Source organism: Papaver somniferum, chromosome 7 (genome assembly GCF_003573695.1).
Source record: "Papaver somniferum cultivar HN1 chromosome 7, ASM357369v1, whole genome shotgun sequence".
NCBI lineage: Eukaryota > Viridiplantae > Streptophyta > Magnoliopsida > Ranunculales > Papaveraceae > Papaver > Papaver somniferum.
The window spans coordinates 154,565,433-154,591,290 of NC_039364.1; the positions used below are offsets into that span (position 1 = coordinate 154,565,433).

General features: G+C 38.0%; 3 protein-coding genes across 17 annotated transcripts; all 3 read right to left on the minus strand.

Annotated features, from left to right (window-relative positions):
- Positions 1 to 6,633: 6,633 nt before the first annotated feature.
- On the minus strand, positions 6,634 to 8,678 carry LOC113295399 (transcriptional regulator ATRX homolog). The gene is made up of 2 exons (XM_026543738.1): positions 7,969 to 8,678; positions 6,634 to 6,673 (listed from the first exon to the last, which is right to left on the minus strand). Exons 1-2 carry the CDS (start codon positions 8,676 to 8,678, stop codon positions 6,634 to 6,636), a joined length of 750 nt encoding a protein of 249 aa, XP_026399523.1.
- Positions 7,806 to 25,158, minus strand: LOC113298819. 15 transcript variants are annotated; one of them, XM_026547672.1, is made up of 16 exons: positions 25,071 to 25,158; positions 23,652 to 23,857; positions 23,328 to 23,435; positions 22,996 to 23,105; positions 22,766 to 22,823; positions 22,551 to 22,663; positions 15,292 to 15,377; positions 15,095 to 15,206; positions 14,340 to 14,411; positions 13,726 to 13,820; positions 13,210 to 13,461; positions 12,398 to 12,524; positions 11,195 to 11,533; positions 10,078 to 11,096; positions 9,827 to 9,997; positions 7,806 to 9,515 (listed from the first exon to the last, which is right to left on the minus strand). In XM_026547672.1, the coding sequence occupies exons 14-16, from the start codon at positions 10,471 to 10,473 to the stop codon at positions 8,679 to 8,681; spliced, it is 1,404 nt and encodes a 467-aa protein (XP_026403457.1). In that variant the 5' UTR covers positions 10,474 to 11,096; positions 11,195 to 11,533; positions 12,398 to 12,524; positions 13,210 to 13,461; positions 13,726 to 13,820; positions 14,340 to 14,411; positions 15,095 to 15,206; positions 15,292 to 15,377; positions 22,551 to 22,663; positions 22,766 to 22,823; positions 22,996 to 23,105; positions 23,328 to 23,435; positions 23,652 to 23,857; positions 25,071 to 25,158; the 3' UTR covers positions 7,806 to 8,678. The 15 variants fall into 15 exon arrangements, with proteins under 15 accessions (XP_026403457.1, XP_026403454.1, XP_026403456.1 ...); XM_026547669.1 differs by adding an exon at positions 23,227 to 23,244 and having other exon boundaries at positions 22,766 to 23,105; XM_026547671.1 differs by having other exon boundaries at positions 22,766 to 22,881; positions 23,227 to 23,435.
- On the minus strand, positions 10,933 to 11,519 carry LOC113295400 (myb-like protein V). The gene is made up of 2 exons (XM_026543739.1): positions 11,195 to 11,519; positions 10,933 to 11,096 (listed from the first exon to the last, which is right to left on the minus strand). Exons 1-2 carry the CDS (start codon positions 11,517 to 11,519, stop codon positions 10,933 to 10,935), a joined length of 489 nt encoding a protein of 162 aa, XP_026399524.1.
- Positions 25,159 to 25,858: the final 700 nt, after the last annotated feature.

The following is a 25,858-nucleotide window of genomic DNA, read 5'->3' on the forward strand; positions in this document are numbered from 1 at the left end:
GATTGCATTTAGCTTAGGATTTATGATTGTATCTGAATTAGTTGGTATGTATTTTTTTTTTCCTTTTGTCATGATATTTCTCTCTCGGAAATTTCATTATGATCCCGTTCTTGTACCTTTGCCAATTTTATTGACAAAAATGGGGAGAATTAATAGTTAGTTCATACTACAAATACATATGGTTTTCGTATCATTATGTAAGGGTGAGTGGTTTCCATGTGAGATGGAGTATTGACTGAGTGGGAGTGATACATATCACCATAGTATTATTATTGAAGTTATGATACAATTGAACTTTGATGTTGTGTAATAATACTATGATACTGTATAACAGGGATCGAGAACTATGTTTTCTCATTGTTATAGCTACGGATCTTCAACAACGGTGATGCTAAACTTACAACCTTTGGGATCATGGAGTACTTGGAAGTGACGAAGATTTCGAGGAATGTTGAAGATTAGACATGTGGAATAGGAGCTACTAAAGTTTATTTATATTTTTTGTATTCCATATGTATTGATAGTTTTGTCAGTAAAATTGATAAAGGGGGATATTATTAGAACATTGCTCGGTCGAACTCGCATGTGTTTCTATCTCAAGCATGTTTATCAATGTTAGTGTTCAAAACTATAAGTCTTGATTTCTATTCTATTATAGCTAAGTCTCGGACTAGGATAGAAAGTGTAGTTGAGCTCAAGGACTTCATGGCGATTCATCATACAAATAGAAGAAGTACTCAAGGAACTGGTGGAACTTCTCAACAAAAAGGTATGTGAAGACTTGAACTTATCTATCACTCAAAAGTCTATCTACTTTATCTCCTACTCTTTGAGACAAGAAGTCGTATGCTATATATATATAGACTTGGATTATACACATTTGGTATTTCGAGCCGAGTATACCTCGCCTATCTATATCTTGAAATATGTGTTGGTAAGATTTTCTCTTCGATCAAATTTATCTTTACCATGTGACGAAAGTCATGATATGTTTCAATCATCTTGAAAATTGCTTTGACGAGAAATGGTGTAAAAACTGTATAACGTCCTCTAAGAATGTTTCAATGATTGAAATGAGAGTTTAGATTACATAACCAATGGTGGACATAAGAATTCTTGTGGAAACACATTTATGTATAAGTTCTATTCCTTGACCCAAAGTTTGCGAACTTTGTTGATCAAGAGAACCGGAAGAATGGCGTGAGCCAAGTCCGCGAACTGCCGAAGTTATCAAACCCGAGAATTTCTTCTGGAGTTGACAATCTACTTGCATGAAACTAAGTCCGCGAACCCAGTCCGCGAACCGGCGAAGTTCTCATACCCGAGAATTTCTGCTGGAGTTTGTAACTCTGCCCGGTAACTTAAGTCCGTGAACCTAGTCTGCGAACTTGAGAAGGTTATATATCTGAAGATGATTTCTGAACTTAAACTCAAAAAGACTAAGGAATGCAGTTTGCAAACCGTGGCTATAAAAGACTAAGGAAATCTTGTGTAGTACATAATATTTCCTTGCAATTGAACAACTCTCTAACTAGTTAATTTGATGTCATTTGAACTAGTTATGGTGAAGAAGAACATGGTTGATATGAAATGCTCATATGTCTAACCTTTTGGTTAACTATTGTTGAACCAACGAGTGCATACGTTTGGGTACGGTTAACAAACCTAGAAGCGTGCATTGTCAAGTGTGTGTAACAAGCTAAGTTTTCGATCTAACGGTTGAGAAATATTAGCTTGAATATAAATCAGGTTTTCATCTAACGGTGAATATTGAATGCTTTGTTACTAAGCTAACACTGATTGCAAACCCTGATTTGAAAGACTATATAAAGGAGACATCTAGTATTGTGCAAAACAAATCCTCATACCTTACGTGTGATACTAGTTTGTCTGATGGAGTCGATTCTTTTTTAACCTTTGGTTTTCTTCTTCTAAAACCAGGTTAACGACTTAAAGAGTTCATTGGGATTGTGAAGCCAGACCGATACTACTTTTATCGTAGTTGTGTGATCTGATCTTGCATCTTCTATCGTACGAGTACAATCAGATTGATTGGCTTGAGATTGATATCTCCGATAGGTAAGATATAAAAAGTAATCACAAACATCTTCGTCCCATTGTTTGTGACTCCGCAACATCTTGTTTCGCTACCATACAGTTAAGATTATTGTGAGGTGATTGATAACTCTAGGCTGTTCTCCGAAAATATAAGACTGGATTATCAATTGGTTCCTATTCACCTTGATTATTATCAAAAGACGTAACAAAACCTTTTAGGGTTTATCTGTGGGAGACAGATTTATCCTTTGATAGACTTGTCTGTGTGAGACAGATTTATTTATTGTCAAAGCCTGCGATTTTGGGTCGTAGCAACTCTTAGTTGTGGGTGAGATCAGCTAAGGGAATCAAGTGCGCAGTATCCTGCTGGGATTATAGGCATAGGAGCATAATTGTACCTTGGATCAGTGGGAGATTGATTGAGGTTCAACTGCAATCCAGTCCGAAGTTAACTTGGAGTAGGCTAGTGTCTGTTGCGGCTTAATACAGTGTATGTTCAATATGGACTAGGTCCTGGGGTTTTTCTGAATTTGCGGTTTCCTCGTTAACAAAATTTCTGGTGTCTGTGTTATTTCAATTTCCGCATTATATTATTTTATCTTTATAATTGAAATAATACAGGTTGTGTGTTAGATCATCAATTAGAGTAATCCAACCTTTGGTTGTTGATTGTCATTGATTGATCCTTGGATATTGGTCTTTGGTACCATCCAAGTTATTCCTCGCATTTGATTAGAACTCGCAGTTCCTGCTTGAGTAAATCAAATCAAGAGAGAGATATAAACTCGTTGATATACTTTTAATTGATTGAGTCTTGTTGATTCTCTTAAAAGTATATTCGAGTTTGTCCATAAGATTGCTAAGCGAAATATTGGGTGTTGTTGTTAGACCCCCGGTTTTTCAAATGTAGCTTTTATTTTAGGTTTCTCACATTCTACATTGAATTTAACTTTCACGGGGGGGCGTAGCCCCCGAGTGAGGTGCGACGTAATACTATATTTAGCTTAGGGTAGTTAGACTGATTTCTTTTTGGTTTGCATTGAAATTCATGCTTTAACTACCTCTTATTGGATCAAATGTGCTATTTTACACAGATTTATTGGATCAACTGTGGTTTTTTACACATATTTATTGGATCAACTGTGGTTGTTTACACATATTTATTGGATCAACTGTGATTGTTGATCCAAAACTATGATTGCTTACACAGATTTATTGGATCAACTGTGGTTGTTTACACATATTTATTGGATCAACTGTGATTGTTGATCCAAAACTATGATTGCTTACACAGATTTATTGGATCAACTGTGATTGTTTACACATATTTATTTGATCAACTGTGATTTTTTACACATATTTATTGGATCAACTGTGATTGTTGATCCAAATTTCTGAACACCACTATATGTTATGGTTGTCGCAGGCCAAACATGGTTGTTGCAGATTTCAAATTTTGCAATCAGACCGTCTCGCATCCTGTTTCAGGATCAACTACTGTCAAGGAGATGATAAGTGTGGTGAAACAAAAGTGGCCTTATGTTCCTGAAGACCGCATACTTTTTGGTTACACTGTGGATGGGATATCAAATGTCATCAATCATGATTTGGATTTGAGGTTTTTCATTCACTACTGCAGCTCACAAGGGATTGACTTGTTGAAGTTTGAAATACAATTAGGGACTTGTTTGATTCTATTTCTTCATCATTTTCTTCTGCTCCTGCTTCTTCGTCACCATCAAGTTGTATTTCAAGCGATGAGGTAGTTGTTGTGGAAGACGTCACTGATGATGCGTGTTTGATCAAAAAGGTCCCGAAGAAGTCTGATGCTTGGGTCAACATCTTAACTGGAGTAGCGCAGTTGTTTGAAGGTGGTATTGCTGAAGTTAAGGACTCTGTTACAAAGTATGAAATATGTAGTGGTCGCAAATATAAATTAGTTAAGAGTGACCTTGAACGATACACTGTGGTGTGCAATTTCAAGGACGATGAAAATTGTCGCTGGAGGTTTCACGCCTCTCTCCTTGCCAATTCAAATGGTGTATTCCAATGCAAGAGATATATTGCAGAACATTCAAGTTTAGCTTCTTCAAATCCATCAAAAGTTAGGATGATAAAATCGTTTATGAAGAATATATTGTCAGATGATTTACGAGCATCGAAGAAGAAGAAGACTGCTTCTGACGTTATAGATTTACTCCGAATGGAATATGGATTTGACCTCACGTATAGTCAGGCATACCACGGTTTACAACTCACCAAGCAATTTCTTTGGGGTGATGACATCAAGTCCTATTCAGACTTTGTTTGGTATAAAGATGCCATTGAACAGCACAATCTGGAAGTGTTGTCAATTTTGAGTATGATAGTGTGACGCGTCGGTTCAAAAGTTTTTTCGTTGCTTTTGAAGCTTCTATAACTGGTTTCAACAATTATTGTCGTCCGATGCTATTTATCGATTATACCTTTCTCACTGGGAAGTTCAAAGGTGGTCTTATGGTTGCTTGGGTCAAAACTGGTAACCAAGGTATAACTTTTAACCTTTTACGTACTCTTTTTTCATTTTGTATCCATGTATGTTTAAACTTTTTACTGTTGATACACCATTATGCATTCATTTTGTTGATAAATGTAGCTTTTATTTTAGGTTTCTCACATTCTACATTGAATTTAACTTTCACGAGGGGGCGTAGCCCCCCGAGTGAGGTGCGACGTAATACTATATGTAGCTTACGGTAGTTTAGACTGTTTTTGTTTTGTTTGCATTGAAATTCATGCTTTAACTACCTCTTATCGGTGATATTTTACACAGATTTATTGGATCAACTGTGATTGTTTACGCATATTTATTGGATCAACTGTGGCTGTTGATCCAAAACTATGATTGCTTACACAGATTTATTGCATCAACTGTGATTGTTGACCCAAAAACTATATTTTGTTTTGAATCAACTTGTATTGTTGATCCATCAGCATGGATCAACTTCCATTGTTGATCCAACTAAAATGGATCAACTTCCGTTGTTGATCCAACTGAAATGGATCAACTTTGTTTGTTGACACTAGTTACTGGTCACTTATTGTTTTTTGGTTTTTGTAGAGATCTATCCAGTTGCATTTGGAATTGTTCCTTGTGAAAATTGTGAGAGTTGGAAATGGTTCTTAACCAATTTTAAGGGTATTATTCGTGAAGATCATCCGCTGACCATTATATCAGATCGTGGAATCGGCCTTTTGAGCCCGAAGTCTTCCCAAATGCTTTCCATTCTTACTATTTGTACCATATGAAAGGAAATATTCCTGTTCCAAAGTGCAGGAGTAGACATAAAAAACAAGTTATTCGAAAAGTGCTACACTGCATTAACAAAGGAAATTTTTTATGCTGCTGCGAATACTATGAGCAATCTAAGGTTGGATACAGTGATTGCTTGGATGATGAGGATTGCATTCGAGAATTGGGCTGCTCATGCATTTCTAGGAGAAATGTGGGGTTAGAACACATCTAATATTGCTGAGGGTTTTAACAATGTTATTAAGCATGATAAGCCGCTTCCTGCACTTGAGCTTGTCGATGTTATTCGTGCTAAGATAATGGAGCAGAATTACAAGAGGTTATTGGAGTCTAACAAGTGGACTACAAGGATTACTCCTCGTATGCAAGCAAGGTTTAACAAGAGGAAAATCGACTGCCGTTCATACAAGTTTCGGAGATCAAGTGAGAAAGTATTTGAGATCATTTCTCCAACATGAAAGCATACTGTCGACTTGGATTCTAGAACTTGCAGCTGAAAATGGTGGCAAAAACATAGCTTTCCTTGCACTCATGCAATGAAATCAATGTTGCAGATTGGAAATGATGAACCGTACAACTACATTAACCCTTACTATGCTTCTTAATACTATAGAAGGTTGTACTCTCGACCCATATATCATATTCCGGACTCTGAGAAGCCACCTGGAATTAATGAAAAGGAGTATGTTTTGCCTCCCAATGGTGGTCGAGAACAAGGTGGAAGGCCTAAAGGTGTTAAGTATAGGGGTTCTCGTGAAAAGGTGCACAAGAAGAGGAAGTGTGGCCAATATGGGATGCCGACCTTTCACAACCATCGAACATGTCGCAGAGTTCCTTTGGCTCCTCGTGCACCAACGTTTCGCAAGGAGTCTCATTCCAGGATGGTCAAATTCTTGAAGAGGATGTTATTCTGAAGTTTTTGTGGTGTTTTCATATTCTAAACAACTTTTTTTTGAGTTTCTTACTAGTTGGGTGTTTCTTTTTCTTTTTTATGCTTTTTTGGTTTTCACTTGTTTTTTTTTTATGACATACAATCTTATTTGGTGTTATGAATTTTATTCTTTTCTTTCTTAAGTATATGTCAGTTGGCAGGTTCCAGGTTTATTGATTTTACAGGAAACATACTTATATAAATGGCATCAACTGCATTTGTTGATCCTTTTTTTGTGGATCAACTTCCATTGTTGATCCAACTTAAATGGATCAACTTTGGTTGTTGATCCAACTTAGTTGGATCAACAATGGTTGTTGACACACAAAACAAACGAAAAAATTGCATGGTTCTATCTGTATTTGCTAGTAAACTCCTCAAGTTGTACATACCTGTAACATTCATTCTTAAACAGACCACAAATACACCCATAGTAATTCATTCATAATCATACCTACAATAAGATTTACTTACTAAGATAGATATTTTTAAAACTACAGTTAGATTTTCTTTACGGACCATGAACAGAGTATGACATCAAGCTCACCCTAATGGTTCAACTATTGGCTCAACTACTGGTTAAACTGAGTATTGCAATTCGATTATATCTTCAATAGAGTCAGCAGCTGAATGAAGAAGTTGTTCCGGTTTCTTCCATGAACCCAATTATGCCAAGATTCTTGCTGCAATATTCACTCTCTTCTTGTTCAACTTCTCATCTAAGTTAGTGATTTCAGATAGGTGTTCAGAGTTTCCACGCTTTACCAAATTCTTCATGTACATGCAAGTGTCCAATTCACAATCACATCCGTCTTGTGCTGGTACAGTGTAGTGTGAAAAGCTTATCTCGATATCACCACCTGTCTGGATCTTTGTGGCCCATTTCATTCAGCAATTTAGTCAGTGGTACTATCATCACAAGATACTGTCAATTGTAAGTCGGATTGCGCCTTACAGAGTTGTACACTATCCATTTTCCTTTTACCAATGCCAGCACCACCCAATGGTATTCAATACCGTCCTTATCAGTCAAGCACATTGGTACAATGATGTATGTGTCTTCAACATTCCATGTGTAACTCTTCCTTAGCTTTTACGGAATCCCACACCTCTCTACCTTTGCCATATGTTTCGAGGCTATTGCGATTCCCAGTAACGGCTGTATCAATATTTTTTCAAATATATTAGTTTGTCATATTATGGATCATCTTAACTAGAGAACAACATATTGTAACCAGTAAATTTCATTTGCCTATTATTCTCTAGACCTACATAAATTTCAACTACCATTGTATACAGATAAAATCACCAAGATTATTATGACAATTCAATAGACAATCAATTGGACGATGCATTTCAACAAAACAATATTTTATGTTACTTACATAATCACTTGTTGAGAGAATAATGTGGTTATTTTATTCTGGTTTATGCGGCGATTTCATCTTTGATTTCAGCATGTTGATGTAGTAATCAATAATCTCACCGTGAATATTTTGATTATCCATTGGACACTGTATATGCTTTCCATTGATGATTACTTCCAAATCAAGATTGCAGAAATAAAAACTATAAGCTTTGTCGTTGCATTTTAAACAACAAGAAAAAAAAACAAGTGAATATGTTACTAAAGAGAACTAGCATAACCCAAAAAAAAAAACTATGTGATCTGAGGTGAATAATATACCATTCAGTTGCATTCTCAAAGAATGGCTGGATGAGTTTTTCTTCGTTCTCACTGCATGATTTCCACAATTTTAGTTTTTGTGGTTTTTTCAGTTTTTTGGGTTCGGGTGGTGTGACGTCAATGTGATTGTCGAGGTCAATTATTTCCCGTTGCTCCTCCTGCTTCTTCTCTTTTCCTTTTCCACCTTTCCTTTGCGCCCTTTTACGCTTAGGAGGTGTTTGACTTTGAAGTTTATACGTCTTTCTCTTTGGCCTTTCTCCCTTCTTCACCCGTTTGACAAGAGAACTGGCCTGTTGTTGTTGTCTTTCTGATGCTTTTGTATCATTGGATTGTTCCTCCGATTCGGTTTCCTCTTCAGTTTGCTCTTCAACTGCATCCAAATTATACAATTGCTTCAACCCTTCGCATATTGCATCTCCTGATGTAGTGTCAACCTCTTCAGTTTGCTCTTCAACCTCTTCCGTTTGTTGTGTTTCTTTATGATCTACCTCATCCATTATTGCACAGAAACTCGACGTGGTACTTGTATTCACATACCCAGATTCATCAGGTTTTATTGTTGTAATTGGAGGAGTGTCAAACATAACCACTTCCATTTGTATGTCATCATTGTTCTTCTCATCATTTTTTTCAACAGACGGACTCTTCTCTTCCATTTGTAAGTCATCTTTCTCTTCTACTATTCCAGCAGAAGGACTCTTCTGTTCCATTTATATGTCATCTTTCTCTTCTACTATTCCAGCAGATATTGCAATGTTTTCTACCACAGAATCGAGATCTGCAATGTTTTCGACCACAGTATTGAGTTCTAAATCATCAACTTCCCTTATTTTTCTTCCTGCATGAAAGCCGTCCCTCCAATTCTCCAAAGATTTGCCACTTTTCGGTTCTTCCGGCAACTTCATTCCAGTTTCAAAACCCTTCCGCCAACTCTTTTCTTGAGTTCCCAAAGTATCTTGAGTTCCCAAAGTACTTGGAGTTCCATCTTGAGTTCCCAATGACTCGTTCATTTCTTGAGTGTCTTCATTGTTCACAGCCACTGAATCTTCGACTTCCATGTTTACTCTCGTTTCATTCCCATCTGTTGGTTGATCATTCTCCGCAGAGTTCATTTCATGTTGATTTACTTTTCCAGAAGATTCTCCTTCTTGTGTTTGTCTGAACACATTATCCAAATCTTCAAATTCCTTCCCTGTATACTCTGGTTTATTTGTTTTCATTGATTCATGAAAAATACTTTCCTCTTCCTGACATTCCTTTATGTTCTTGTCAATCTCAGCAAGTCGCTCCGGTTCTCCAGCTTGCAACTGTAGTTTGTCTTTGTTCCTCTCATACATCTCTCTCAAGAATATCGTGATGTGGACAAACAGTTTAATTTGAGCCTTTCCCATGTAATGAATTTCGTGCTTGTCACATTCAAGAAGCAGGTTTTCTTCCTCTAGTTCCTTTATCTTATGCCTCTCTTCTTCCAGTTCTCTTGCAGGTGTCGATAGGTCAATTAAATAGTTCTCCTTAGCAAACACTGGATCAACAAAGTCTTGATGAATCTGCGAAGCATGATCAACATAAATCAAAATAGTGTAGACACTAAAACTGGATCAACATTTGTTGTTGACCCCATTCACATGGATCAACATCCATTCTTGATCCGCAAAAAAACTGACACCAAAACTGGATCAATATTGGTTGTTGACCCCATTCACATGGATCAACTTCCATTGTTGATCCACAAAAAACTGACGCTAAAACTGGATCAACATTGGTTGTTGACCCCATTCACTTGTATCAACTTCCATTGTTGATCACAAAAAAATGGTACATTTGTAATAGTAAAGATAAATGTAGTAAAAAAAATTACCTGACGGTCGAACCAAGTCATATCGATTTCCTTCTTTTTGATCTTGTTGCCAAAATCAGTTACAAGCTTCTTGCACAATGTGTGCTGGTTCCATCGCAGGAATCTCGGAGTTGCATTTTCAAAATTCTCCCTTTTGCCGATGTACTTATCGGTATGTTCACAGAACCAACACTGCATAATATAAACAACAAGGTTAGTTTTATCCAATAGTATGCATTTCACTCTCTACAACAATACACATTTTTTCTTACCACTAGGAGAGTTGTGCATCTAGCGATAGTTAATTGTTCCGCTTTCTTTTTTTCCAAGTTTGAAATCAAATATTCCACAACGTGATCTGGCCATGACACTTTGTCCATCAGTAAGATATGAGGCAACAATTTCTTTGGAAAGCTTGTCATTCCAGCATTTGGGAATAAGAAAACAGTACATAACCACATAGCGAAAAGTCTCACAAAATGCACCGGATCAGACTCATCTTCTGTTGCCCTTTTCAGTTTGCTTACAACTTCATTCTTCAATATTGCGGCTGAACAATCTGCTGGCCTTTCTGGTCTGAACTTTTTATTTAAGAATTCGTTGTAGTCAAGTCCTTTCTTCGGTTTCAGTTGCTGCTTCAAATCTTCACTCTCTATCAGTCTTCTCATTTGAATATCAAAGCGAAATCTCTTACTTCTAGAGAGCACTCTTCGGATTTTCCAAATTTGAACTTTTTGGTTTCTTTATTAATTGCATTCATCAGCAGCTGCATTGCAAGATTAATCTTCTTCAACCATTTATCATTCATAAGTCCACTTATTTCTGTTACGTACAATGGGTTGATTAAGTCCCAGAATGGAGATTCCTTCAGTGCTTGAGCAAGTAGCGGTTTCTTCTTGTTATTTGCATCTTCTACTTCAAACAGTTTGCATAAAAAATTCCCCATTTCAACCAATGGTTGGAGACCTGCTTTGAATTTCTTTTCTTTTGCTCTTGACTTGCCTGCATACATGAAACTCAAATCGTTTTTCATTTTCGATTTTTAAACAACATATTTCATATACCAGCACAAGTATTCAAGTCAATGTTTTTACTTTTGAGCTCTCTCTCTGGTTTGCCCTCTTCTGCTACTTCCTCTTCTTCTGATCCTTGATTCTCTTCATCTGATTGTTCTTGCTCTTCTTCATCGATTCTGATTCCGATTCTTCTGATTCTTCCTCAACTACCTTCTTGTTTTTCACCTTTCGTTGTGGTTCTGCTTTGAATTTGTTTTCTTTCGCCCTTGACACGCCTGCATACATGAAACTCAATCATTTTCATTTTGTTTTCAATTTTTTTAAACAACATAGTTACATATACCAGCACAAATATTACAATCTATGTTTTTACCTTTGACGACTTTCTTCGGTTTGCCCTTTTCTGCTTCTTTTTCAGATTTATCTTCCTCTTCTTCCGACTCTTGATCATCTGATTCTTCTTTCCCTTCTTCGGATTCTGATTCTGATTGTTCTGGTTCTTCCTCAACTTTCTTTTTGTGTTTCACCTTTCGTTGTTGTTCTCCATTTGTATTCATGTTCTTCCTCTTTCTTGTTGCCTCTTCTTCAATTATCTTCTTGTTCTTCGCATTTCGTTTTGGTTCTTTAGCTTGCTTAATCTCTCGCGTTTCCTTTTCATCTTGATTCTGATTTTTTATCCTTGTTGATCTCCTAAACATTATGTTTTCTCAACCTGAGTTCAACAATTATCATAGTTAGCATTCATATTTTCATATTAGAAAACAATATAACTAGCAAACATTTCATTTTTATGGATCAACTACTGTTGTTTATCCCTAAATTGGATCAACTTCTATTGTTGATTCTTTTTTTATTTTGATCAACTACTGTTGTTGATACAAAAATATCTAAAAATCCTTCAGAAACATATTACCAGTAGAACAAATTTGAATACAATAATGTTTATCTTATTTTTATTTGGATCAACTGCTGTTGTTTATCCCCTAAATTGGATCAACTTCTATTATTGATCCTTTTTATTTGGATCAACTACTGTTGTTAATACAAAAATATCTAAAAATCCTTCAGAAACACATTAAGTGTAGAACAAATTTGCATACAATGGATCAACTTCTATTTTTTATCCTATTTTTATTTGGATCAACCGCTGTTGTTTATTCCTAAATTGGATAACTTCTACTGTTGATCCAATTTTTATTTGGATCAACTACTGTTGTTGATCCCCTAAATTGAACAAAAATATCTAAACCAACCAAACCTCCAGAATCATATTTTTCAGTTGAAGAAATTTACCAGTTAAACAAATTTGCATATAAGATCACTAGCATATTCAACCTAGAAAAATACCATTTTTCAAACTCTCACATTTTTCAGCATCTGAGCAAAACATAACTAGCATATTCAACCTAGAATAATCCAAAACAATTTGAAGCAAAGATTATAAGCAAAACATTCAAAATCACCAAATCATGCTTGTTTTAGTCACACACATAATATCAGATTTGATGAAATCTAACAAAATCTCAAGAACTCTAACCAAAAATCAAAACAAGACCAAAATCAAAAGCGTTTTTACCTGTTCAAATTGAAATCTTCAGTGAAACGAAATGAAACTTGATTAGCTTTTTCTTCGCTTCTTTTTGTTGATGATGAAAGATATACAGTTTGGTGATTTTTCAGTTTCTTCTACCGTTTTTCAGTTTCTGTTCTTCATCAGAGAGAGTAGATATAAGTTTTTAGTGACGGCTAGTGTATTAATGTTTGATTATGAGCAACGGTAAGTGGATTTATTCCATCAATTTCAGTTTTTTTTTCTGGTTTTCAGTTTCAGATCTTGATAGTGGGAGCGATGGAAACGAGGGAGAGAGAAGAGTGAGTAGGTGAGACAAACCGAGTAACTGAAATGGAAGTAAATGTGTCTTATCTTGTTTAATGTGAAATATATATAGAGGGCATTTTAGTAATCTAATAATTTCGGATTTTAATTCCTAAAATTATTAGGGATATATTTATTTTGGGAAAGGATATATTTGTTGGTTTATAAAAGTAAGGACATATAAATAATGTACCCTAGTTCTTACCTGCAACTACCCTGATTCAACAATTCTTGTGATTCAATCTAATAACTTCTATTCAACATACAATCAGGATAAAATTTAACTACAACATCTCATTATTAACATACAAACCAAGAAAAATATCTAGAGCAGCTTTGCTTTGCAATCTATCAAGGCATCCGACAACAAAAGCATTTCCATTAAACACAAATACAAACAAGTGTTATGCCATAATTCTAAATTTCTGTGGTATGAAATGATAACATGATAGTGGAGTTCAATTACGATTTCTATGTTATAAAATATGCACATATTGAGGTCAATAACTTACTAATTTTGCTCCATCACTTGGTTAAATTCCACGCCTTTCAATCTCCTTCACATCACATACTTTTATATTTGACATAGTTAAATTCCAATAAACCATTGTAGCATATACATTATCTCTCAGATGAGGAGATACCTCCTGAAAGATTATGCGTCTGCTCCAACGATTTGCTGGAACGGGGAGAAATCAGACGAATACTGTACATGACAAGGTAGGTCCTATGTTATCACACCTTAAAAAATGGAAGTTGTCTCTCTGCAATCAACCAATTTCAATTATCACAAGTAAAATGACAATGTAATAAAAATTAAGTCGAAAAGAAGAAGAAAACTAAGCTTAGTACTATGGGACTTATAAATGTAGTTAAATTGCAGTTCTCCTTGGATTCTTCATGTTACATAGTGAACTGGTTGAACGGTTGAAGTTCAATAGCTAACTAATATAGCTGTCCTGCACAGTTCTGAACCAGCAAAAATTATTATAGATGACCATGAAAGATTGATTGCTCGAGAAACAAACCTCTACATGGATGAAGAGCTTTCCATGGGTTCACTGTACTGTAGTAGGGACATGCCTGTCATTTGTAAGTCTCCAGTTGACAGTCCACCGTATCTCTGTGCAAAAAGTAACATCAGAGGACAAGATACATGATATTCGGATAATAACCACATGAGATGAAAAGACATCATTCTAATACAAACTCAGAAGAAGTCTGAGATAAGGATCACACTCGGAAAAAAGAAAGATAATCAACTATATGTATCACGCACCAATAGTGAGACTTCATATGCAAATACTATTCGCTCTACATATTTACTGTATGTTTTACATTTTACTGAAGTTAGAGAGACTCTGTAGCAACTTTATGATTATACAGTTGTTACAACTTCTTTTCAAATATATCCAGAAGATATAAGGAACACAGCCTTCGAGCATTGCGGTCATCTTATTTCACTATGTTAACAAAATTGCATCTTGGCAGCCTGGGCGAGACAGTGAAAATAACAATGAATATGGACCACCAAGTATATGCTAACCAAATTCAGATTCATCCAATTTAATATACACCATGCTACAATTACATACGTTAAGAGATGTGGTTAGACATATATGTATATGTAGTTAGGCATTACCTTGTATTTCAAGTCGCCCTGCACCAGATTCACATAAGACTTTAAACATCTACGTCAGTAGCATTTTCAAGCCTATAAAAACTATAAAAAGTTAGAGAATAGAATTAAACACCTAACCATTATCTAAAACTCACAGAAACATATATTCACCAATAGACATGCTACTGCTGATCCTGAAAAAACTATTGTCAGAAGTATCATAAAAGATAAAACCCTGTCTGTGTATATGTATGTAAGCCTACAGTAAGTTATAGAACCTCCTTTATGCCAATCTTAGTTCAATTAGGAACTCAAAAACATCACAAAATTAAGCCCAGTCTATAGAAATCTATATGGATTTCTTGATTTGTTTTGAATATTGAATCTTTGTAGCTTTTTCAGGTGATTAAGTAATTCATAAATGACGACCTTAATTGAATAGGATTCATTCTATAGGCTTGTGCTTTTTTTCTTGCTCGAGATGTATATTATTCTAAACATGAGTCATACAGCAAATTAAAGAGAACTCAACTGTGCATCTCCTAAGTGAGAACAGCGATGGTTACCACCAATCCACACCCAGGGATATACAAATGCCTTTCCATACTTCATACTACAGGAAAGCATTTCTTGAAAACGAATAAAAGAATGGAGACCGAAAACTAAAAAATAAAACTCCAGCGTTGCATTTTTCAAGTTCAATTTTATGGGCAGAGGATACTGAATCCTATGATGCAAGAACTAAATTAGATAAAAATAAGAAAGAAAGAACTTACCTTCCGAAACACAAACACTCTCAAACATAAAATAGCAGCCAGAATGTTTTCAGCAGATTCAGCACCACGTCGTTGGCTCTTGACGACTTCTAGTTCAGCAAGTTGGATTCAACTAATACCATGAACAACATTCAGAGTAACGGCCCGTCTACGACAATAGGTTAGAAGATTTTTGACTGAAGGGAGGGAGTGATTACCTCTATAGTTTCAAATCAACAGCTTCAAATGTTCTTTCAACTCACCCGCAATGTTTTTTATATGAGTTTCTATATGTTCATTAACCCTGAAATACAATTAATAATTGTAAGATTATTTGATTTTTGAGAAAAAAGACTCAGCATCTCCCATTACCCGTAAATCACTGTAGAGGGAAAACTTGCAATGGCAAGAATTGCATATAATAGCCGAAAATGTTGTACAAAATCTTCAGATTTTCCAACAACAAAGGACTGATCACGATTAAAATTGAGTTAGATTCTAATGGTACCAGTAAAAAATAGGTTACCCTACTGAACTAATAAGCATCTCAGATTATATACGAAATGATTCAGTTCTAACCAAACTCAGAATATACGTACCAAGGTCAAAACATAAAAACAAAGCAGAATGAACTATGTCAGTGTTTGCAAGCCGTACCTTGGATCTAACTTTAAGTAAATACCAAAATCAATCTGGCCATGGAAAGCAAGAAGAAGCTGAAGACGCATCTTAAATTCCCAACGCTGTAAGTCTTAAATAAGTTCTTCTAAGCTGTAGATTTCATTTAATTCAAGCACATATCAAACTTTCATACTTATAACTGGTGTTGATGGTGGTTTTTAGCTTAGGATTAAAATTGTAAAACCTTGCATTTGATGTGACATCACTCTGTAAGGAAACGGAACCATGAATATCAACCTCTTCACTGGCACATTCATTGAGCAACTCAATATTTTTTTATGAAATTTACCTAGAATGGTGCATGTAGCAACAATCCCAGGTATTCTGTAAATTTCGGCACCTTGCCTACATTCAATTAATATAAGTTTTTTTGAATGCTTTCTATGCTATGTTCCCCGGATGAACCCTTAATGTTGATATGGCATGACAATTTGTGTTCACTCGCAACAGAGTAGCACGAATTTCCAAGTATCAAGGATAAGGTCTTTGCATAAGGTATTCAATCAGAAAGCATGATGCTCTCTGGCAATGAACTTAAAAGAACTATGTTTCAACACATAGAATTCAATCAATTACTCCGACTAGCTTGCAAAAGTTAGGGTTTCGCGCCTTGCGCAGTATATTAGACCTTCCTTGTCGAAATTAAGCCTAGGAAAACTAGATAATTAATCCGCCATGGATTAGCAAGTGCAAAAACTTGCCCGGAATCAAAAAACAAGGAGCCGCAGGATAGGAGCGGCAGCAAAGGGAGGTGTGGCCATGCCTTAGGCCAGTCGGCGCCATTTTCCATTGGCCACACCCATCCTAAAACCGGCCATATTTCCCTCGACCAATCAGGTCGACTTAAACTCGCCACGCGCACATAAGTCGTGGCTGGGCCCATACTAGCCGGCCCCATTTCCCATCGACCCATTAGGTTTCTCTAAAGCCGGCACACTCACACCAGAAGTGAAGCCACGCCATGCTTGGCCGCCCTCTTTTCTTGGACAATCAAATCGCTTTAAACTCGTCACAGTACATTAAAGGCCAAACGCACCCTGCCGCGCCTCCATGTTAGTCGGTAGGCCAAACGCACCCTGCCACACCACCATATTAACTGGCAAGCCAAACGCGCCTTGCCACAACAACATATTAATCGGCGTGCCAACATGCCACTCTGCCGCAGTAACATGCCAACATGCCACTCTGCCGCAGTAACATGCCAACATGCCACAAACGACGCCACTACGTGCTAATCCACTTTCTGTTCGTGGCCAATGCCATAACAGACTCCAATTAGGGTTTCATGATCGAAACAAGACTTTTTGCTTCAGTAGTATTAGCCGAAACCCTAATTTTGGCCATAGTCCACAAACATGCCATAAGCCACTTTAGCCTTGGCCACGACGCCAAATCCTACCCTTGGCCACGACGCCAAATCCTACCCTTGGCCATGCCGCCAAGCCCTAACTTTGGCCACGACGCCAAATCCTAGCCTTGGCCATGCCGGCAAGCCCTAACTTTGGCCACGACGCCAAATCCTAGCCTTGGCCATGCCACCAAAACAATAACTTTGGCTAGGGAGCCAAATCCTAGCTTTGGCCATGCCACAACGCCACAACGGCGGCTATTCCATTATGCCATTAACGGGTGCCAACAGGATATAGTCATAATCAATGGCTACCCTTCCTCATGAGATGCAATATCAGCCATCCAAGTTCGCCACCGAACTGACAGACTCGTGGCAAGTTTTAGGCGACCATCTTCCTAAATCTAGTGGCCATGGCTACGCCATGCCCCACTTACACCACCGTGCCACTGGGATGCACGAGCTATACCAGTCATGCCGCAGTACCACTGACATACACCAAAAACGCCATCATGTCATTACTAGACGCCAACAGAAGGTAGCCATAATCAACAGCTACCCTTCCTCATGAGATCAATCTCAGCCATCCAAGTTCGCCACCGAACTAACAGATTTGTGGCAAGTTTTAGGCGCCCAGCCGAGATAAACCTAATAGCACCACATTCTGTTTTTCCTGCGACAAGTCTCTTGACCTTGACTTACCACCCGTAGCAAACTACTACATGTTTTCTACGAAAACACTCGAGACATCAAACATGTCACAAAACTAGGGGATACTCATCAAGGTATTGGTCTGGCGGTTTACAGCGTGCGGCGTACAATACACCCGTTACAAAAAAGTGTCATGAAGCGGGATGGTTAATGGTGGCAAGAAGTAACAGGTGTAAACGGCTCCACTTCCTTCATAATGGAAACGCGGTTTCTGACGGTTACACACTCTTTCATCACTCAATCGTTACCACTTCCTATGAGACCAGAGTACGTTTTATTATGACTTATAAATAGGTTTCACCTAAGTTCCACCAAACAACAATTTTTGGTCAGGAGAGCAATACAGTATCCAGAAATCACCTGATAGCTTTCATTCAGCTAGCCAGTTCTACTTTCTGATACAAGTCGTAAACAACCACACCTTCAGAATCAACTATTCTGGTCTCAACACTTTCTTCGCTTCCCTCCCTAAGACCAACCCTTCTCCTTCACTTTGTGACCGAAGCAAGCCTGGAACGACCATTTCTTGGTTTAGGCCAGGGTTGTACAGATTGATCTCTCGAATAAAAAGTACTCCCGTGCAGTACATTGTTTAGGGTCTAGACTCGTTTCTCATCCACACACACGAATTTAACAAAAACAACAGAAATCGTTTTCACCCTCAAACAATTGGCGACCATAATGGGAGATTAATCTCTCGGTTGCAATATCAATTTTCAATTTGCAATTTCATTTTTTCAATTCCAATTTTAAAAAGATGGTCGGTCTTAGAATAGATTCCACAAATCCAAGTTCCATTCAGAACCTGGCGAATGGCGACATCCCTCTTCCCAACGCTATACCTAATGGTGCAGCCAATGAAGAAATCCCAAGATTGGTCGAGTTGGCACGAGTCCATGAGATCCACACAAGGAACATGGACCTGGTGAAGGAAGCAATAAACAACATACTCAGTTTTATTATCAGATTAACGTCAGATTGGAGCGGCTCACCTGTTCCAGATTTTCTAGCGCTGGGGATTGACGCCCCGGATGATCGTCCTCAGATCAACAAGTTTCACCATCAACCAGAGGCCAGTGTACCAGGAAGCAGCCTCTTTGGTAGAAAGTTTATGTGAACTTCTACACCTTTCAAAGGATCACCGAGCAGAGACGTTTGTTGCAATTAAATAGCCCTAGACACACGTTTGGCTCCTTCACAACCAGAGACTTCAAGAATCTCAGGGATGGCACAAAATGTTGAATCCTTGTCTGAAGTTTGTGCCCCGCCAACGACGATGCATACATAGTATGTGGACGTATCCAACGAGAGCAAAAGGGAATGACCAACACCAAGCATGATCAACACCCGCGGCACCACAAACTCTACCACCAACACTGGCGGCGTAGGAAACATTCCCTCAGGCGTTGCATCTCCAATCACCAGAGCCGCTGCCGCCACCCCCCATTGTTTCTTCAAGTGTGACGCTCCCGGTCATCACCAGAGACGTTGTCACTCCATCATCAGGACGAGAGACCGGGGGAGCCAGAGGAAGCCAACCCTTATTACCATTGCTGATTTGATGGAAATACAAGAAGTTTTTGCTAAGGCTCAGACGGACATGGCCACAAATCAAAAGGAGCGAAACAATGAACGTCTGAATGATTAGTCAAGGGATTCAGAATTCGGGCGTTAGATTGTCATAAACCAAATGTGACAGAACATCAATTGGTGGAGTTGTGCATTAATGCTTTCTGGGGACTCTGTTCACAAAACCATGTAATCTAAGATGGAGCATGTGTGTGAGATTTTTTATTTCTCCAAGGTGCAGCGCCGAGATATATTTTCAAGCTCTCAGCCATGTTGCGTTGGCGCTCCGAACTTTGCTCTAAGAGTCGCTTCAACATTTCGCTCCAGAAGTCGCTCCGCTTCAACGTTTCGCTCCAGGAGCCGCTTCAACGTTCTCTCCAGAAGCCGTTCCGCTTCAACGTCTCACCTACAGAAGCCGCTCCGCTTCAACGTTCTCTCCAGAAGCCGCCACTCGTTCCTACGAAGGTTCGTTCCCATAGCTGATACCCCCCTGTCAAGGATCGTGATCGCAGCCAGCCAAGGTTCATAGTTTTGGCCACCTTTTGTCTCATCCCGCCAAAAGCTCGTGGTCGTTGGCAGTTTCACTCGCTTACACATCCAGCCAATTCCTTTGCTTCCATGGACGCCCATGCAATTCCAGCCGACCTATTTTGCTCCCATGACAACGTAGTCTCTTCTAATCACAGTTGCTGCCAAGAACCATTGCTGCTCATTCGTTGATACCAGCCAGAGCTTCACCATAGCAACAACCGCTACAAAAGTAATCTGTACTTCTCCATATTTTAGTTTCACATGGAAGAAGTAATAGAGTCACCAGTACGGATGCAAGATGATGATATCTTTATCATGGTCAACTCACCAACCATACAAGATAGAAACATGTAAACCACACTTGGGGACTGAGGCTTTACACGGAATCCCTTCACTGTCAAAGCTCAGAAGACATGATCAACCAAAAATTCATAGCCACGACAAGGTCATCTACTTTTCAAAGGTGTAATGTAAGGATATCATCACCTCTTTTTCTGGAAGGCGCCTGCAACACTTTACGAGGCCGCGACAGATCTCAAGCCTACTTAAAGAAAACAACTTCAGTAACTAAAGATAAAAATAGGGGGAGCCACGATTAACAATATAACTCTGTCACTTCTGCCTCCTTGTTATCCATAATATTTCGTCTATGTGATGTTCCAAGCATCCCAGCATCGCATCAAGGAGAGTATAATAAGATTGTATCAGATCTCATAAGCGTGGATTCAAGACGATGCAATTAAAGTAGACTACAGTTGGGGACTGAAACCTCCTTCGGATTTAGAAGTTTGAACGCAGTCACCACCTTACCAGTGAATGCAGTAGAAGCACATCTTCCGCGAGAAAATAGGCTCAGGATAACTACACATGGGAACTACCAGCATGGGATGCCTTCACTTGCCTTAACCGGATTATTTCTGATGGGAACATCGTCACTGTCGAAGCTTGACGAGCCGCGGGAATTTCTCAACATGAAGCCATATACGTGCATCAAAGACTCCAAAAGCAAGCCGCAGAGATATTCACATATCCGGCCACGCCATCGGATATATGACCAGACAGAAGTGTAACTGGGGACTCAAAGGATGTCGCTTGGAATAAAGTTCTTGAAGACTTGATAGCAGCACGTCGGCAGCGAAACGCGTCTCGGCTCGTCTACTTCACCCAACGGCTCCGTAAGGTTTCGACCATACAAGCTACCACAACATGTCATCACCGTAATCAGAAAGGCAAAGAATAAGCCTTCCAGACACCGGCTCAGCAGTCCAGACACCAAATAACTTAAAGACAAGGAAGGATCAACAACGCAGCTACACTCTCCAAGATCAGCCCTGAAATGATCATTGCCGAGCATATATTATATCCATCCATCCCAAGAGTGCAATGGAGTTTGGTAAATTTTGAAATCTACTGGAGAGGTCAGATTCTCATTTTTAGGCGACCAGCTGCCTAAATCTAGTGGCCATGCCTACGCCAAGCGCCACTTACACCACCGTGTCACTGGCATGCACGAGCTATACCAGTCATGTCGTAGTACCACTGGCATACACCAAAAACGCCATCGTGTCATTACTAGGCGCCAACAGAAGGTAGCCATAATCAACGGCTACCCTTCCTCATGAGATGCAATCTCAGTCATCCAAGTTCGCCACTGAACTAAGGGACTTGTAGCAAGTTTTAGGCGACCAGCCGAGATAAACCTAATAACACCACATTATGTTTTTCCTGCAGCAAGTCTCTTGACTTTGACTTACCACCCGTAGCAAACTGCTACATGTTTTCCACGAAAACACTCGAGACATCAAACATGTCACAAAACTGGGAATACTCATCAAGGTATTGGTCTGGCGGTTTACAGCGTGCGGCGTACAATACGCCCATTACAAGAAAGTGTCATGAAGCGGGATGATTAATGGTGGCAAGAAGTAACAGGTGTAAACGGCTCCACTTCCTTTATAATGGAAACGCGGTTTCTGACGGTTACACACTCTTCCATCACTCAATCGTTACCACTTCCTATGAGACCAGGATACGTTTTATTATGACTTGTATAAATAGGTTTCACCTATTTTCCACCACACAACAATTTTTGGTCAGGAGAGCAACACAATATCCAGAAATCACCTGATAGCTTTCATTCAGCTAGTCAGTTCTACTTTCTGACACAAGTCGTAAACAACCACACCTTCAGAATCAACTATTCTGGTCTCAACACTTTCTTCGCTTCCCTTCTTAAGACCAACCCTTCTCCTTCACTTTATGACCGAAGCAAGCCTGGAACGACCATTTCTTGGTTTAGGACAGAGTTGTACAGATTGATCTCTCGAATAAAAAGTACTTCCGTGCAGTACATTGTTTAGGGTCTAGACTCGTTTCTCATCCACACACACGAATTTACCACAAACAGCAGAAATCGTTTTCACCCTCAGACAACTGGTTATGGAATTGTATTTTGGAAGAATAAACCATAATAAATGGTAGCACACGTACCTATGAATTGTAGATAGACTATCTACAGAAGCATCAGATATTTGGACACGATGAAGAACACAATATAATGGAATCCATAACTATAAGAATGAAAATAGAATAAGTCTTTTATTGTTTTTCTTAGGGAATGGAAATGCCAGAATCTACCTTTCCAGCATTCTTCTCATATTGTTTCTGAACTGCATCGAGCAAAGCTGGCCACGATTCAAGCTCCGTTTTCTGCCATCAGGATGCCACTATGCGAATTTGCTGAAGTTGGACTAGAAAAGGAAATCAAAATCTTACTTCTTCTTTTTAGAAAGAAAGAACATGAAATAACTTGACAAAAATATATTCTTTTCACTATTGAGACAGTTGCTTACTGGAAAGCGAGAATTTTGGAGCGTTCTCCTCCAACATGTAGCCATTACTGAGCAAAACCTGTAATGTTGCCAAGGGGATATAAAAGAAACAACAGTAATACACACGTATTACGGTTCTTTTATTATCATTGAATTATATGTGAAAATGTGAATAATGAAATAAAATTTCCATTAACCATACAGCGGAAATAGCCAAGGAGCATCTGGCATATGAGTCGAGTAAAATATACCTTAGCCAGAGGAGTGCCCAATGGTATAGCAATCAAAAACCTTAGAACATTCGTTACCGACTAACATAGCCTCCAGTTTTGTGTTAACCAGTCCTTCTCCGGTATTCCTCCTTGCAAACACATTAAGGAAGTTTTAAATTAATGAGCTTTCGATCCGAAGGCAACGATACCATAAAGTTTACTCTAGATAATAATCCATAGCAAAGAGTTTTACGTATTTAAGAAAGCTACCTGAATAACACCCAATTTCTGCAGCATGGCATCATAACGTTTATCAAGCCTTACCGAGTTTCATGCTAAAAGGAAATATAAGATGGAGACTATATACACACCTCATGGCTCCATGAATCATCGGGATTCTTAGAAAACCTCATTATGGTGCTAGACAGTGCGCAGCCAACATACCCTATATCTCTTGAAGGTTCATGAAGGAACCTAATCTGTCATGCGCACACGTTTATTTCAGGCACCTTTATGGCAAGATAATACCAAATATAAAGCAAAAACAAAAGGAAAGAAGTTTTAGCAAGTGGGAAAATGAAACCAAAAAAATTGGTGGGAGAAATCAAATGATCGACAATAGTCAACCTTAACATTAAAATGTATATGATGGTTGGATGGTGCGGTTTTGTTTAAGGGAACCATCCATGTATTACCGATATCAAGTGTTTGTTTAAGTTCCCCTCCAGGCCAGCTGTAGACATATATTTGTCTTCCATACAGACCATCAGATACATGCTAAGGTTTGAAGCGCTTTATGAATGCCCATGGAACCACCAGAGATGTACTGATCATGGTGGTATGTCGTGGTTGATACCAGTAGTCATAATCAAAAAGTGGACTGTGTCCTGGTTTTTCCAACCTGGGAAGAATCGGAAAAATAGAAGTGAAGTTCAATGTGGAAGTCCAGTAGTCGAAAATAAAAAGATGCAGATATATGATTGAAATGAAAAGCTACAACTAATACTTACAGGGTTAAGATGCAGATACAAATACTTACAGAATCCTACATGACTAACTGATAAATACAGATTGTAGATGAAACATGATGCAGGATATATAACAAATGGATTAACTAAACTAGATACATTACCATGAGATTAAAACAGCTTAACCATTCCTAAACCTATAGATAGTAACTACTACTTAAGCATGAAATCCACTACTGAGTCTACAAAGTAAGGTATTCTAAAATGCAAAAGAAAAAGAAAGAGAAGCACGCCTACCTGAAATCTAATCAAAATGTAAAATCAAAGACTACCACCTATAGCATGAAGACTATTTGAATTATGGTGGCAAGAACTGATACAAATTAATATTTACAGATTCAAATTCAAATTGTTGAACTCAATCAACATAAATACTAAAGGAAGCTTAAAACTACCACTAACTAATGAAAAATCTAAAAGCTATCAACACTAAATGTAACAACAAAATATGAAATGCTAATTTTTTTTTTTGAAGGAACAATCGGTAACAGTAACAATAAAAAGAATGACTCTACAGATTACTAATTTTGACTTTATGAAATGAAAACCAACAGGACAAAGATAAGTAAACCGATATACACAGTAAAATTCCTAAATGAAATGCAAAGTTCTAAAGCTACAGGAGAAAAACCTAAATGAAGTATAAAATTCAAAAGATATAGGATATAAATAACCAAATACTAATTCAGAATCAGGGTTCTGTTCCAAGCGCTCTGTTCTACACTAACTGGGAGGAATATCATAAAGAAAAAACATCAACAAACATAAAATCGAAACCCTAACTATCAATCTACCAAAATACACAAACAAATTAAACACATCATTCACCAATTTAAACAAAATACAGAAAACCCTAAGTACCAATCTACCAAAAATAAACAAACAAAACACATCATTAATTTATTTAAACAAAATACGTACAACCCTAAGTATCAATCTACAAAAAAAAAAACAAAAAAAATACATCACTAATCGATTTAAACAGAAAGACACAAAACCCTAACTATCAATCTATCAAACCCTAACAGGAAAAGCATTATCAATCGATTTAAACCCTAAATACCAAACCCTGATCATCATGCATACCTAGCTTCCTCTGGTTTCAATGGAGCGAGAGATTCAATGGCAGGAGAGATTCGACTGTCTGATAGAGTGAGAGTGTGAGAGAGAGAGAGTACGAGTTATATGAACGAAGAGGATATTTTCTTAGGATAAGAGGAGTACGCACATGCGAAATTCGCATGCTTGGAAGAAAAGTGTTTGCAGGTGTTTTTGGTCACACAGGTAACTGGCATGCGTGAAGAAAAATCAGTAGCGAATCGCAACTGAGATACAGCAGTTGCGAAATTAGCAACTATAGCTGACTGTTGCGAATTTTTAGCACCAGAAATTCGCAACAACTACATTTTTGATGCGAATCTGAGTTGCTATATCCTGAATTTAGTGTAGTGCTTCAAATTCTCAGAAGTTTTCTGATATTCTTGAAGAGTTGAAGGAAACAAGGAAGGAGATTCAGCAAATAAAGGCTTTTGTTATGAGAACTCTCGAAATTCAGAAGGCCCTGGTTCAACATCATCAGTCCAGAAGGTTTATTGGAATTGACTCCTCTCTTCATGAACCTTATGTTCTTATGGCTGTTGACGACAAGGAGTTCGGGGACGATAAGAATTCTTCAGAGGACTCAATATCTAGTAAATCTTCTGTTTGAGAATTTATTTCTTGTGTTTTAGAAGAATAACTAGGGTTTGGAATAGCAATTATTGTGAGTGCACATAGCTATGTCCAACGATTTTCATCTTCAGTGTTTTTAGATTTATTTATCTAAATTCTAAGTTATTTGGAAGATGATTTTTGCAATTTTAATCTTTATATAT